Source organism: Rhinolophus hipposideros (assembly GCF_964194185.1).
Source record: "Rhinolophus hipposideros genome assembly, chromosome: 24".
NCBI lineage: Eukaryota > Metazoa > Chordata > Mammalia > Chiroptera > Rhinolophidae > Rhinolophus > Rhinolophus hipposideros.
Genome location: NC_138070.1, coordinates 13,282,798 through 13,299,410, shown reverse-complemented (window position 1 = coordinate 13,299,410; position 16,613 = coordinate 13,282,798). Strand labels below are relative to the sequence as shown.

General features: G+C 43.9%; 1 protein-coding gene across 1 annotated transcript in view; it reads left to right on the top strand.

The window, feature by feature from the left end:
* The first annotated feature begins 383 nt into the window (after positions 1-383).
* OASL (2'-5'-oligoadenylate synthetase like) overlaps positions 384-16,613 on the top strand; it is a 36,374-nt gene continuing 20,144 nt past the window's right edge. The window contains exons 1-7 of the mRNA XM_081037787.1: positions 384-675; positions 4,162-4,450; positions 5,307-5,482; positions 7,696-7,937; positions 8,451-8,592; positions 10,448-10,922; positions 16,477-16,541. Of these exons, the coding sequence (XP_080893913.1) occupies positions 478-675; positions 4,162-4,450; positions 5,307-5,482; positions 7,696-7,937; positions 8,451-8,592; positions 10,448-10,922; positions 16,477-16,541 (1,587 nt within the window). The 5' untranslated portion in view covers positions 384-477. The remainder of the gene's footprint in view (positions 676-4,161; positions 4,451-5,306; positions 5,483-7,695; positions 7,938-8,450; positions 8,593-10,447; positions 10,923-16,476; positions 16,542-16,613) is intronic.

Sequence of the window (16,613 nt, the reverse complement as noted above, 5' to 3'; positions counted from 1 at the left end):
GGTGTGTTTGCCATTACTCTTAGAAGAAAAAGAGCTCAGTCCATCCCACGTCCCAGGACTCCTTAGGTTCAGCCCAAGCCTCTGCCCCCTCACCCAGGGATCAACCTCTCCTGATCCCAGGGACAAACACCATCTAATTCCAAGAGGGGGAGGGGGACCCAGTTGCAGTAGAGGGTGGGATCTACTCTCCGTGCAGCGTGACAGGAGGCCTGGGGGGAGACCTGCTCCAGGACACTCTGAGAAACGCTAGGATTGAGAGAGACTGTAGCGAGAAGCAAAGCGGTGCTCATTCTTGTCTCCCAGCCGTTTTTCCTGGCAGCCTTAAACAGAAAACGAAAATTAGCTCTGCAAACTCAGTTTCGATTTCCAAACATTACGTGAGTAGGGAGGATCTGGCCGGAAGAGCTGACTCCTGAGCATTAAAAGGGCTGGGCAGAAGCATAGATTTATTCCATCGGGCAGCCGGGTCCCGCAGAAATGGAACTCTTCCGGAGCCTGTATGAGACCCCTGCAGATGAGCTGGACACCTTTGTGAGGCAGAGCCTGCAGCCCCAGAGGGCCTGGAAGGAGGAAGTGCAAGACGCCTGGGAGAGAAGCGAGCGGTTCTTGAGGGATGTGTGCTTCCATGATGAGCTGATTGGAGACCAAACAATCAGGGTGCTGAAGGTGGTGAAGGTGAGCACTTGGGAGACTCTGGGGGTTCGAATCCCAGCTCTGCTGCTTTGGGACTGTGTGACCTGGGGAGACGGGTCATTTCATCTCTCCCAGTCTCTGCCGCCTCCTCTTTAACCCAGTTTGTTATCAGGAATAAATGAGATAAAGTGTGGGGAAGTGTTTTTAAACGGTGAATTATCCTACGAATCTAAAGGATGATGATTATCACAATTGACAAGAGAAAATGTCTGAGATGTTCTAAACTAAATCACAGGACCTGAAGAGAGAGAAAGAAACAGGAATAATTAATATCTGTAGGCCAATTAACAAAAGACTGCCCACATTTCTGAGTACCATATATGTTGGAGCTTCCCCCCCCCTTTCTTTTACCCCTCCCACTTCTCCATCCTCCCATCCCCCCAGCTCTCTGAGTGCCAGGGAGGCAAGTGGAGGATGGGTAACAGGTCTCTATAAAATGTATGCTTTTATTTCTTGTTTAAGAAAACCTACTTTAGGGTTGGCCGGTTAGCTCAGTTGGTTACAGCGTGGTGCTAATAACACCAAAGTTGCCAGTTTGATCCCCACATGGGCCACTGTGAGCTGCGCCCTCCTTAAAAATAAATAAATAAATAAACAAATAAATAAATAAATACACAATATCTCCAATAAACAATTCGTTATATGCTGCAGTAAGATGGATTTTTTTTAAAAAAAAAGAAAACAAGATGTACTTTACCCCAAATTCATAATCTTCTATATTTTTCTTCTAAAATAGCACTATGTTATATAGTTATCTTAGAAACTACCTAACAATTATGTAATACCAGAGCGTACTTCCAGGGTTACATGGATTTTTCGGGGCTTATCATGAAATTCAACACCCATTTATAGCATGGTTCCTCCTGGAAAAGTACTAATTTGTAATTCAACTTCTAACATATCACCCTAAATCAAAAGTTCCTTGACTGTAAATCTAGATATTTCTCATTTTACTAGAATGAAAGACTAACATTAACTTAAATAAATCACTCTTTACCTATGGGTGACAATGACTACCAAGGGTAAGGCTAAAAAGGAAGGACATGCAGCTTTAAAGAATCTTGAAATAAAAAAGTTAAAACCAAAGATTCGGGGGGTGTTGTCAGCAAACTAGGAGCTTCCAAACAGACATTCAAAAAATTCAAGCTCCTATAATTGCTTCAAAAGATCCAGCTTTGCACTTCTGGGCTCGGACTGTTCCACATATTTGAACTTCTTAGAGGAATTGCAACCTCTGCTTTCTGCTCTTAGAGCGCCATCAGAATCTTTGTTTTCAGGACCTTAAATGGAAAAAGGAAATGCCCTTCAAAACCAGAAATGGGATGCATATTCTCTGAAGGATGGGTTTGAGAGTATTCAAATATTTCAACATAGGTTCTAAATAAAGCTTTTCTATGGATTCGAAGGTGCTGTTTCCACTGGAGATGTGCCATTTATGTTACTCCAAGTACCCATATCTTGAAGTTCCCATTCCCACTATTAACAGGTGCAGACTGTCTAGAAGAAAAAACAATTATTTCCCCTTTCCTCTTGTTCTTTCAATGATCTCTGTTTCCAGAAGTTTAAACACCCCTTGACTATCTCCAACTATTTTGAGTAGCATGGAAAATGCCTAGTACAAAGTATTTATGGAGTTAAACACTCTATTTGGATATATCTTGGTAAACAAACATAGCAGAAAGGACATCTGCTCATTACATTTCCATTTCTATATTAGGAGGAAGAGGGTACATGGCACATAAATTAACATTTCTTCTCTCTGCCTTTGTCGACCTTGTGAAGCACTAGATTTTCTGAGTTACATCTCATTTTCTTGGTTTCATCCATCTATATTGTGGTGAGAGTGTTGTATTTTTCTAGAGTTAAACCTACTAATTTCATTGGATTTCCTACCATGAGTGGCCTGGAGTGTCTTTTTCAAAGTCACCTCTTGCTGTGCTAATCACTGCCACCCACTGAAAACCATATTTATCCTTTTTCTACTATTCTGTTTCCTCAGGTCAAAGAACCCAATGCCAAAATTAAGGTCACATAGGAACCTGAGGTCAAATTGTTTCATGATTTTCTAAATTACATGAGTAATACATTCAATCACAAAAATATAGGAGAGGGGGAACAAAAAAAAATTTTAAATGAATGACCTTACTATGCATAGATAAGCACTGTTAAAATTTTCATATACTATGATCACATTTTATGTTTATAAATAATTAGAAAACGTTTTGTTTCATATGTATTTCTAAATACACCTATTTTAAGAGACGGTAAACTTCTGGTGCTGGCCCAGATGGAGTAAGGCTCTTACAAACTCTCACAAATTACAACTAAAACTCTGGAGAGACATGGAAAAGCAAATGATTGACAACTCTGAAAAACAGAATAGCCAGCAGATTGGGACTGAAGTTAAAACTTGAGTAACAAACTGTAACAAGGGTGATTTTGGTGAAGCAAACTCTTAATACATGTGACAACATGGATGAGTATCAAAAGCATTGTGCTGAGTGAAAATAAAAAGCCAAAGTCAAAATCTCACATGCCGTATGGTTCCATTTATATAATTCTCAAAATCGTGAGATTGTAGAGATGGAAAACAGATTTGTGGTTTCCAGGTTTCAGGGATGGTGGAGGGGAGGGAGGTAACTGTGACTATTAAAAAGTAGAATGAGGAAGTAGAATTGGAATAGTTCTGTATCTTGGTTTCAATGGTGATAACAGGAATCTGAACATATGATAAAATGTCATAAAACTAAACACACACATTGTATCAATGGCAATTGCCTGGTTTTGATAGTCCACTACATTTATGTAAGAGGTAGCCATGGGGGGGGTGGAACCAGATAAAGGACACATCAGACCTCTCTGAACCATCTTTACAAATTCCTGTGAATCTATAATTATTTCAAAATAAAAAGTCCAGCAATGTACATTTGTGCATACACACACCCATAATACATATATAAAATGTATACACAAAAATGTTTGTCTAAGCCAGAGCTGTCCAATAGAACTTTCTCCAATGATGGAAATGTTCTATATATGCACCATCCTATATAATCAGGTGGCTACTTAGCACTTGAAATTGAGACTCGTGCGGCTGAAGAACTGAAATTTTTTATTTAATTTCATTTTAATTTATTTAAATTTCAGTAGCCACATGTGGCTACCATGTTGAATAGCAGAAGTGGAGGCATCGAACATTTATGGAATGATGTATGTAAGAAGCTGGTAACTAGGGTTGCCTCTGGAGAAAGGGTTTAGGGTCTGGGGTGTAATGGAGCTTTACATTTCATTTATATCCTTAGAATTGTGTAACACATACTTAATTTTTCTAGTCCATGTATGATGGAGACCAAGGGCTCCTTTAGGGACCTGTGTAACTAGCCCAACATGGGTGCTCCTGGCTTCACCCCCACCCCAAAACATCAGGCCTCAGGGGAGGGTGAAGCTCAACTTTGATGTCCTCCACAGGGCGGCTCTTCTGGGAAGGGGACGACGCTGAACCACAGCTCCGACGTGGATTTGATCCTGTTCCTGAGCTGCTTCTCCAGCTTCCAACACCAGGCCTGGCTCTGTGAGTCCATCATAAGAATCATCGAGGAGAAACTGGATCACTGTAGCAGGAGCCTGGCCTACAACATCAGTGTGGCCCAGCACAGAGGGGGAAGCAGTCCCCGCCGCTCCCTGTCCTTCCTGGTCCAGGCCAGGAAGAGCAGTGATGTCATTAAAGTGGATGTGCTCCCAGCTTTTGATGCTCTAGGTAAAGACAGCGATGGGTTGGGTCCAGAGAACCTAGTCAGGGGCCCTTCAGCAACCTGGCCTTGGGAGGAGGTTTGGGAAAGTGGAAACCAAATGGATGAGAGTGGAGTTTGTTCTTTTTCAGGGGGATAGGACTGGAGCTATACTTTGAAAATGAAATCTTCCCATAAATGCAGGTGTTTCCATAGCCCATTCTTGCGGGGAAAAGGGACTTCTCCCAGATAATGGATTCCTACCCAACCCAACGAAGAGATTTCTTCTCTTATCCTCTGGGAAACACCCGGGCAAGCAAGCACCTTAAGGTCTTTGGAGTCAGAACTGATTGGAATCATTTTAAAAACAGATCTCTTAAGGTCTTCAAATTTTGGCTCCAAGACTTACTAATTGTGTGACCTTGGGCAAGCTATTTAAAACTTCCAAGACTCAATGTACCAACCTGTTGAATGGGATAATAATATCCAGTTGAATCATAGGAAATAGACAATATTTGACCATGTTTGACTCACAAAAAATGGCACTTCCTATGGCATTTACTACTTTGTGGAGCTGTTCTGAGGATACCATGAGCTTAGATCCAGTGGTTAAATCTTTAGTCAATGTCAGTTATTTAAAATTTATCTATGACATATGGTTAAGTCTTTAGTCAATGTCAATTATTTAAAATTTATCTATCTGACTTTTGAGTTGGCAACCAAACCCTCTAGATCTCCCCTTATTTAGTTGTAAAATGGGAACAAATAACGCTGTCGGGAGGAATGCATGAGAAAATGTCTACACACTCTATGTGCTGTAGTTCTTTTCCCATCTTCCTCACCTCAAAGGGCAGATTTTCCTGACCAGGCACTTTTATCTCCCAGGAAATTTTTCCCCAGACTGTAAACCACCACCGGAAATGTATGAAAATTTAATAACCGTTGGTGGCCGCCCTGGGCAGTTCTCACCAAGCTTCACGGAATTGCAGAGGCATTTTGTGAAAAGTCGCCCTATTAAGCTAAAGAACCTCCTGCGGCTGGTGAAACACTGGTACCTGCAGGTGAGGAGCTGGGGGGTGTAGGGGCACGAGGAAGGGCAGGTGCATCTTGGTATTTTTTTTAAAGGAAAAAGAAACGAAAACACCCTGTCTCAGGACGGGGAGCAAGTTAAATAGCGTTGGTGAAATAGTATGATTGGACACTATTTGTCAAGTACAGAGAGCTGGACAAAGTTTTGCGTTATTGTTGGGGCTATTGTTTACCTCTTTTTTTTTTTTAATTTTAAGTGTGTTTTTCCAGGACCCATCAGCTCCAAGACAAGTAGTTGTTTCAATCTAGTTGTGGAGGGTGCAGCTCAGTGATCCATGTGGGGATTGAACCCATAACCTTGTTGTTAAGAGCACTGCGCTCTAACCAACTGAGCCATCCGGCCCTTCCTGTTGCTTACTTCTTGTTGCTGTGTTCTGTTCTCTTCCAAAGTGTTGTGTCCTGGCGATAGCCTCCTGGGTCCGATAGCATGTTCTTCCAGGGCAATTAAATGGTTTCTGATGTACACAGACGTGGTTTTCAAAAGGCGTCAGACCTCAGGCATTTCAGACAACAGCAATAGCAATAATGAGAAAGCTGTCATTTACTGAGAGTTAATTAGGTTCCGTGACCTATGCTAAGTGCTCTGCAAATTTTTTCTCATCTGGTCTTTCCAACAACTCTGTCCTGTATTATTCATCGGCCCCATTTTGGAGATAAGAAAACTGAGACTCAAAAGCTAAGGTGGGGCTGAGATTTGAACCCCAAAGTGTCTGACTCTAGAACCTGGGCTCTTAATCCAGAACCCTAAGTATTTTTCATAATATTATCATTTTTTTTTTCAGATTATCTGAGTATTATACATTGGGCTCATTATAAAAACTTCAAGTGATTTTAAAAAAAGAAGATAAAATTCACATGAAATCCCTGAGATAATACTAATAACATTTTTGGTGACTAATTTTTTTCATACCTATCTTTATATCTGTACTCACAAAGCTCATGCACAGAGCTTACTCAAGTGGGATCAAATCATGCAAACTCTTTTTGTATTCCACCCTTGAAGAAAATACATTTGCTTACTTTGGACTTGAAGTTTGGGGAGTTACCTATTAATGTATTTTGCATACTTTTCAATTGTTTGTGGGTTTTTTGGTCTTATTCTTATTAGTTGTAGGACCTCTTTGCAAATTGTAGATGTTTTACCGTTACTTCTTATGTGTTGCAAATATTTTTACAAATATATCACTCATCTATTTACCTTAATTATAGTATCTTTGACAACATAATTATTTCTAATTTTTAAAACATGCAGATGTCTGACTTTTTTCTATGTTGTAGGTTGCTTATCTTACCCACAGTATATATATAAGCTCTGAATTTTTCTCCTAATATGTTTAATATATAATTTAACTTCGGTTGTAGTTTATTTTGATATTCGCTGTGACAGTCTTTATTTTCTTCCAAATGGCTAACAAGTTGTGCCATTTTTTACTGGATTATGCATCTCTTTCCCACTGAACTGAAATACCATCCTTGTCAATTATTAAATTCTTCCATCAACTGGGAACTAATTCTGGGCTATCAGTTCTATTACCCTTGACTATGGTTTATTCTAACACCAAAAGCATACTGTTTTTGTTACAACTGCTTTATATAACATATCTGAGAAAACAAACACCAACTTCTCCATTTTTATTTTTCTTGGATTTCCTAGGTATTTATTCCTCTATATGAATCTTAAGATCATTTCATCCCACTAAAAACATCACTGAGATTATAAAATTGCCACAAATTTCTAAATTAATTTTTGAAGAACTGAAAATTTTACATTATTACTCTTTCTCCTTCATCTTTTGTTTGTTCTGATTTTGTTTTGTTGTCAGTGTGTCTGTGTGTTTTAGTTTTTTTGTTATATCCTATATTCGCTATGTTACGTTGCCTCCCCCATTTCAACTGAATAACGAAGATTGATGAAGCCCAGGAAATATCCACAAGAGGCCCCAACTTCCTCTTCTATTGAAATTTTGATGGTCCCAGGACGTATTTCATTTAGACCGCAAGCTGCTAGGCTCATGTCAAATTTTATGTATGTGCTACATAATACGAATATAAAAAGAAGTTGATGAAGTATTACTGGGTCCTAGAAACAGCATAACGTGGGAATTCCCAATTCCCAGGGTAACAATCTCATATTCTCTCCCTCTCCCCCTGTCTTCCCCAACCCGCACCCTCTCTCCCTCTCCAGTTTTTGAAACGTAAATATAAAAAGCCAGGATTGCCCCCAAAATATGCACTGGAGCTACTGACCATCTACGCCTGGGAAATGGGTACTGATGAAAGTGAGAACTTCAACCTGGACGAAGGGTTTATAGCTGTGATGGAACTCCTCCGAGATTATGAAAAGGTCTGCATATATTGGACCAAGTACTATGATTTCCAAAATGAGGTGGTCAGGAATTTTATCAAACAACAGTTGAAGGAACCCAGGTGAGTGTGTTGGTTGCATTAGTTCCGGCGACAAAGAATAGAAAACCCAACTCAAACAGTTCTTAAAATAAAGCGGATGTGTTGGCTTTTGTAACTGAGAAGTCCAAAGATAAATCAAGCTTCAGACATGGTGTGATCCAGATATTCACTATGTCCTCAGGGTCCCATCTGTGAATTGCTCACTCCTGCCCTGCCCGGAGTTTTACCTTTGAATTCGGGCTAATGCCTTCATGGCCACATCAGGTCCAGTCTTCTCATCTGGACTCAGACCTTCCAGGAGAGAAGAGAGCACATGTGCTTCCACATCCAAAGCAGAAGCCCTGAGATGCATTCTGATTGGGCCAGCTTAATTTATACATAATTATGTATTAATTATGGCCAATCTTGAACCAAGGGCTTCAGCCTGCAGGGAGGCCTCCTCCCTACACAGAGGCGTGCACAATTCCACACACTTGAGTGACAGAGGACAGAGTTCTAAGTGTGATGGAAAATCATTCCCCTTCTCTCTCCCAGGCCCGTTATCCTGGACCCAGCTGATCCCACCAACAACCTGGCAAGGGAAAAGAGGTGGGACCTGGTGGCCAAAGAAGCTGCTTACTGCCTGAGGCAGGCCTGCTGCAGCACTGAAGACTCCTGCCAAGATTGGGACGTACAGGTACCACCCCCACCCTCATTCCACGGTCATGACTTAGTGATGACCTCACTTCAACCCCGGCCATGAATCTTCCCCAACTCCTGCCATAGCACCTATAAGTCCCCAAGACAGGCAATACGTACCTGCCCTGGTGATGTCCCAGCCAACCAGGTATGCATCTCTTCCCCTTATGCTGTCAGTGTCTAGGCCTCAATTCTTTCGTCTGTAAAGTGGGCAGGCAATTTTTACCCTGCTCTGTAGCCATTTGAGGGATACCGACAAAGAATTTATTCCATACATATATCCTGTGGACTAATGTCTCTGCTATTATGGGTTGTCAAAAATTCAACATTTTGCTTTTAAAATGAGATCTATAGATGTATCCAAAAACCCTAAGTGAGGAGCATAGGCATCCAATGCGGACAGAAACCCCAGCTGTGTGGCCCCCTGGGCATGGCTGTTCCCATACGGACCACCATAGTCCCGGGTCTCAACACTACGTGGGAACCCAGGATTCAAAGACCAGGACTCTGCGATGCACTCAACTGAGAGATCTATTTTCACCAAGCAGCTAGTCGCAGAGTTTTCTTGTTGCCAGTCCTACATTTCATATCCTGTAGGGAAATTCTGAGCCCGGCCTCAAAGGCAATCCTGCAGCCACTGAAGCAAGGCAGATAACTGCCACCCAGCCACGTTCCATTGGCTGGAAGGTCCAGCAGACCAGGGGGGTTCTGGGAGAAGATTCATGGAACAGTCTTCCAACTCCTGCTAAGAACCCTTCCCATAATTATTATGGTGTGTGTGTGTATGTGTTTGTGAGAGAGAGAGAGAGAGAGAGAGAGAGAGAGAGAGAGAGAGAGAGAGAGAGAACAGAGAGAGAGAGAGAAGAAAACACACCCTCATAGCAAAAAAAAAAAAAAGCAAAACAAGCTGTTTAAAAGAGCGCACCATTAAAGTAAATCTGCCTCCCATCCTGATCCCCAGCCTTTCAGTATCGCCCCCTCCCCGGCACGCACTTACCAATTTCTTGCATCTCCTTCCATGGATATGCCACCCACACACAAACACGTGCCTGTGTCTAACTGCACATCCTATTTGTGTGTGTGTATGTTTACTTTTATTTACTTAAATTATTACGTAATTCAGTTACTCTATTAAATTATCCGAAAGACAATTTTATATTCACACATATACATCTACAAAGCATAACCATATGACAAAGTCCAAGCCAGGATACTTTGGAGCGTGAAATGGGATGCTGTTACTTATACAGGAGGAAGGACATACAGTAAGACTGCCCTAGACAAATGGGAATGTCAGGGCCTCCGGGATCAACAGCTATATCATAATACAAGAATGAAAGTACCTTAACTTATATAACCAGTGCCCTACGCATAGATTTTTAGAATGCTGTCAGGCTTCTGCTATTACATTGTATATCCTTGAACATATGTCCAGGTGCCTGATATACATTAAATCGCTAAACCTACAATAGCCCTATGCTTGCATATGGAGTAGGTTCTAATGTTGACCGCATGTGATGACAGGTGGGGTGGGGTACAGGAGACCCTGGACAGGTCCACATAGAAGGAATCGTTATTTGGAGAACTGTTGTCAGTTGTCACTCTGCTTGGGTGAGTCAGAGGATGAAGGATGAGCCAGTGGTCCTATACCCTAGGATGACCAAACTGTTTGCTTTGCCTGGGACAATCCTGCTTTATGCCTGTTAGCTGAGATAATTATTGATAGCACCTCCTTTTATTAAAAGTTTCTCGGTAGGCAATAAATTATATCATCAGTAGCCAGGAAGGGGGAGGATTTGGAGACAACAGACAGTCATGACCACCAAAAACTCTTATCTGCTCCTCCCTTCCAGCCAGCAAGGAACGTCCAGGTGGTGGTGAAACTAACAGGATATGAGCCCTGGAAACTCTCAGTGGACCCCTACAGTCCCATCTGGAAAATGAAACCGGAGATCAAGAGGGCGTTTGGTCTCACCCAGCAGCAGCGTCTCTCCTTCCAGGAGCCAGGAGGGGAGCGGCAACTACTCAGCAGCAAACGGACCCTGGCAGATTATGGGATCTTCTCTAAGGTGACTGTCCAGGTGCTGGAGACCTTCCCTCATGAGATTCAGGTCTTCGTGAAGAACTGTAGTGGCCATAGCAAGCCTTATGCCATCTGCCCTGATGACTCTGTCCGTGACTTAAAAGAAAAGATTGAGGACGCTAGAGGACCTTCTGTGGAAGATCAGATTCTGAAGTTCCAGGGTCGGAGACTGAGGAATCATTGCAGGCTCTCAGAGCTGCAGATTGAGGACTCTGACACCATCATGCTCATTAGAAGAGGCCACAGTTTCCCATGAGTGCGCATGGTCAGGCTGCTCGCGAAGTAGACATCTATGGCACTGTCTCCCCATCCCACCCCTTTCTACCCAGACTACTGTCCTCTCCGGAAGCATAACTGTGCATGCACCCCTTGGGCTATTTAAAATCCTCCAATGACTCCTATTACCCACAGACTATAGTTCCAGTTTCTTTGCTTGGCATTTAGGGTGCTTGACAATTTAGGCCTTGCTTACCCCCTTAATCTCTCCTCACCACTCTCAGAGCACACTGGATGTGCCCAAACGCATGTAATTCCAGAACACTGACTGCCACGTCGTAATTCCATGACTCTGAGTCCACTTTCCTTTCCCCCATGTTTTCGTCTTTCCACACTCAAACCTCTGAGTCACCAATTCTCAAAAGTATGGACCCCAGACCAGCAGAATAAGCATAAGCTGGGAACATCTCAGAAATCAAAATTCTGAGCAACTATCACAGACTTACCTGTTTCTGGTTCTCTGGGGGTGGGACTCAGCAATTTGTGTCTTAACAAGCCTTCCAAGTAATTCTGATGCCCACTCAAGTCTGAGAACCACTGCTATGAGCCCCATACAGCTGACCAAATCATCTTCTGAACTTACCCTGCCCTACACCCAGGTCAGACTTCTAGAAAAGTACTTGGGACCCTCATCATGTTCCTTTGTTGAATCGTGTATGCCCCTCGTCTAGTGAGACCAGAGAGGAACTGTGTCTTATTCTTGTGTCCCCATGGTCAAGAATGGTGCCCACCTGGCACAAATGCTTAGCACGCGCTTGTTGAATAAACAAATACACTAAAGAACGACTTTGAATTCTTCACTATTGCCTTCACGAGTCTCAGTCCAGGGCCATTTTGGAGACCACCTTGTTTGGGATGCCCCCAGGTTATGTCTCATTCTTTGATAATACCCACACTCATCTCGTCTACAGAAGCCCCATGCTTGTGTAGTGGCATACCACACTCATACCCAATACCTTCACCCCTCTTTCCAAACCTAATTAGATCAAAATTGATCAGCTGACCCTAGGTAGCATCCATCCATTGGTTGTCCTTAGCCAATCAGATTGGGGGGGGAGGGAGGTTGGGACCAGGTACAGGGAGCTCCTGGTACAGTTAAAGGAGGAGATATATAAACAGAAATGCAGTCAGAATTGAGCAGCCTACGCCAGAGCCCCACCCAAGTCCACACATTAGTAAAGAGACAGCCCACCACTCAGAGAATGGAGCTACACATAGTAAGAGACTGAATCAAAAGCCCTCCTCACATACGCCCAGGGAGAGAAGCTGCAGGATGCTGGTAGATCTGCCCTTTTTTTCTATCAAACTTCCCCTGTATACTTTCATCAACCTAAACTGAATGAGCAGCCACTCATTGAGTGAATCAGAGGGAGCTGTATGTCTTTCCTGCCCTAAGAGCCTTGACTAAGATCTGCCTCAGCAGCTCAATACATCCTTTTTTCTAGTCCTCAGTAAATTAGTAATTTGATGCATCTCCATAGCATTTGCACTAAGCGTCTCCACAGTCATGATGACATTTGAGGCTGATCCTCACAGCTGCTCTGGAAATTAATGGATGAGTCAAATTAACACCGTTGCCCCTTTTTACAGATGAGAACACTGAGGCTTAGAGGACAGGGACTAACGTTCAGAGGGCAACTTCTGTGGAAGAGTGTTATGCAGGGTGACAGACGGGGTCTCTTCTGCGGTCTCTGCTCCCGCTCCCCACATAAGAACACAGGACATGGTGAGGCCAAAAAGGAACACCCACGGAGCCATGGATGGGGAAGTCATACCACGATAGTCTCAGTGGCGGCTGGGTTAGAGACACAGGAAGCAGGAGCCACATGATCCGCAACCCGCCATCCACTTCTCTCTGCCCACCGATGTCACTTGCTAGCTGCAATCCGCCTCTCTGCAATCCGCAATCCACACTCCGCCGCTTGCTAGCTCAGCCACCATCTTCTGGCTAGCCCCCATTTTCTGCTAGCATAGCCACAGCAGTTATATTAGTGGCCAATGGCTCACTGGTTATAGCTGACGTCCAACTAGCCTCAGCTGATGGCCATCCAATCACAGTTGATGGCCATTTACTACCTGAGCCAGCACCTTTCCACGTGAGGCCGAGAGCCTGGAAACTGCATTCCTGGCTCTGTCCCCACATAGAAGAACCAGAACAATCTCAGCAGGGATACCCTGGAGCTCTCATAGATCATCTGGGAGGAATGCCTCCTTGCCTTCTCTGGACCTTACCCACAGGCAGCTTGCCTGAACTCCAGCCTCATCAGTTTCCTAGCCTTCTCCAGTCCCTGCAATAATATTGTGCACACTAACCACCGCTGAGTGAACCATCACACTTCAGGTCTGTGAACTTTGTTATGTGTAAATTATATCTCAAAAGAATAATCAAGAAAAAAGAAGGAGGCGTCGATTTCTAGCCACTTCTGGTGGATAGTTGTGGGAACCGAGTCCCAGAGAGCAGTTTTCAGGCTCTCGGCCTCACGTGGAAAAGAGCTGGCTCGGGTAGTAGATGGCCATCAGCTGTGACTAGTTGGCCATCAGCTGTAAACGGTTAGCCATTAGCCACTAATATAACTGCCGTGGCTATGCTGGTTGAGGGTTGGTTGGCAGAGAAGCAGACTGCGGGTTGTGGGTCATGTGGCTCCTGCCTCCTGTGTCTCCAACCCAGCCGCCACTGAGACTATCATGGTATGAACCCTCCCTCCATAGCTCCGTGGGTGTTCCTTTTTGGCTTCACCATATCCTGCATTCTTGTGCAAGGAACGGGAGCAGAGACCCCGCATGACCATGGTGTACCCTGCATTTCTTGCTATTCACACTCATTAGCAATTATGATTTAAGAGTCGTCTCCCCTGTCATAATAATAACTCACGTTCACTGAGCACCAGCTATGAGCTGAGTGAGCTGAGTGTTTTTCATCCATTATTTCGTTGGAGCATTGTGGTAGCCCTAGGAGGTGGCTGCTGTTATTATTTCCATTTTACAGGTGGGGAAACTCAGGCACAGATACTTTCAGTGACTTGCACATTCACACAACTAGTAAGTTAGGATTTGAACCTGGGCACTCTGGCTCCAAAGCTTGCACTTGCAACCCTTTGTTATGCTGTAAACTTAGCAAGAATGGAGGACTCTGTCTTATTCACCACTCTCTCCAGTACCTGGCATAGGAGCTGATACATAATAGGTGCTCAGTAAATATGTGTTGAATGAATGGATGACTTTAGTAGGGATTAAGTAAAGTCCTGTGCAAGGCCTAGAATGACATAATGTATATGAAACTCTTCACCCACTCCGTGGCACACAATAAGTACTCAATAAATATAGCAGCTCACCAGCTGTTATTAGCTCCTTCCCTTACCCCCTCCAGTACTCCTTTCATGTCCCAGGGCAGAAGTAGGGGGATTTCTAAAGAGCTACATCCTCTCTGGCCCTGGCAGTTCCCCACTCCTAGTCCTATGCTGGGGCCAAAACAGCAAAAAGAATGGACGTTGTAGCAGCGACTGGCATCCACTCACAACACCCCACCACCACCATATCCTTTCTCCTTTTCTTCCATAGCAACAGAATTATTAGCTGGGCACATCGCCAAAGTCAGAAGACTACATTTCCCAGTCTCCCCGAACCAACGGAGTTCATTTGTATTTTATGCACGAATTTGCTTGTTCATTCCCAATGACCTTTGTCTACTGGGTCCAGTATATCCAGAAGCTATCTCCTTCCTGCTTTATATCCAGGAAAGAGGTATTACTGTGATATTAGGCAACCTTTTGGTGAAAGTTTCTGTCCTTTGAGTGGGCTTAAGACGGGATGCAGCTTTCTTCTATGGTACCCCAGATATCACAAGGCGAAAGTGCCTAAGCTCCACAAGCCCGGCTGGGCTCTGTCTTGCCTAAATACAAGATTAATTACGATGATGATCAAGGAAGGGGCTCCCTAATTTGCGTACCTTTAAACAAGGGTGTGTGCACAGCCCCTGTTTGTGGACTTCTGGGTGCCTGTGGAAAACTGGCTGATATGAGGTAACTTGAGTTCAACATTATTGAGGGAAACCAGGAGAAAACCAATGAATGTGACCCAGTTCCAAGAACTGATTCAGAGAAGGAAACCTTAGGGTTTCAAGGAGGAAGGACCTTGAATGACTGACTCTTCCTTTCCTCTCGACCCTGTATTTATTTCCTTTTCTATCCAGCCTAGACCCATGGTCAACCCTACCAGTCATTCACTAGTCACTCTTCATCTTTCCCACCCATTTGTTTGTTCAGTCCATTCAATCTTGGATCATCAAGGACCCTTCTTGTTGCAAGTGACAGAGACCCAATTCAAATTAGTTTAAGCAAAAATAAGTAGACTATAATGGCCCATAAGAATCCACCGGTAGCTAACATAAGGCACAGCTGGATCCAGGAATCCAAACAATGCCAGAAGTTGTGTCAGTTAACTGATGCCGCATAACAAACCACCTCAAAACACCCATTTCTTTGCTTGTAGTTCTGGGAATTGTCTGAATAGTTTTCCTGGTCTGAGCTGGTCCACCTGAAGCTGGAGGTCAACAATATCCTCCCATGTCTGGCAATCGGCTCAATTATCAGTTGTTCAATTGAATGCTTTAACCATGTGTTTCTCCTTATCCAACTGGCTAAGTCTGAGCTTGTTCACATGGTTATGGGGTTCTAAAAGTAGCAAGAGAAAGGGCAAGCCCAAATATGCACACACTTTTTAAGCCTTTGCTTGCATGATGTTTGCTAATGTCTCCTTGGTCAAAACAAGTCACACGCCTGCTTCCGAGGCTGGAGAAATAGGTTCCACTTCTTCATGAAAGGAACTGCAAAGTCAGCATTGCAGAGGGCTGTGCATCCAAGGATGGGGAAAAATGAGAGCACTGCTTTAGATTTTCTTGGATAATCTCTCTTCACATGGCAGGGAAAATAGCCCTTCTCTCTACTAGGGCATTCTCTCCTGCCCCATAAGAAACATCTGTGTGCACTCATTCAACCATTATGGTGTCTGAGCAAACATGGAAGTTTGAGGGAGTTAACACCCCAAGGAGCAACCCTCAACGAATGGAAAGCCAGGAACCAATGAATGCGTACTCCCCTGTGGGGACAGAGCCAGGAGTGCAGTTTCCAGGCTCTCGGCCTCACGTGGAAAGGTGCTCACGCGAGTAGTAAATGGCCATCAACTGTGATTGGTTGGCCATCAGCTGTGGCTAGTTGGCCGTCGGCTGTAACCAGTGAGCCATTGGCCACTAATATAACTGCCATGGCTACGCTAGCAGAAAATGGGGGCTAGCAAGAAGATGGTGGCTGAGCCAGCTAGCGGTGCAGTGAGGGATGGGAACAGTGTGGCTCCTACTTCCTGTGTCTCCAACCCAGCCACCAGCGAGAATATAGTAGTATGATTCCCCTACCTATGGCTCTGTGGGTGTTCCTTTTTGGCCTCACCATGTCCTGTGTTCTTATGTGGGGAGCGGGAGCTGAGACCCCGCAGGCTGCCCCATACGACATCCCCTTTTCCACCTCTCAGGTGAGGCACATCTCTACACTGCTCCTCAGAAGGTGCCCAGTGGGATGAAATCCCAGCTACCCACAGTACTGATCAATTTAATAATATTGCTTGGAATGGTTTTCCCTCCTTCTCAATCCCCCATACCTATCCCTTGG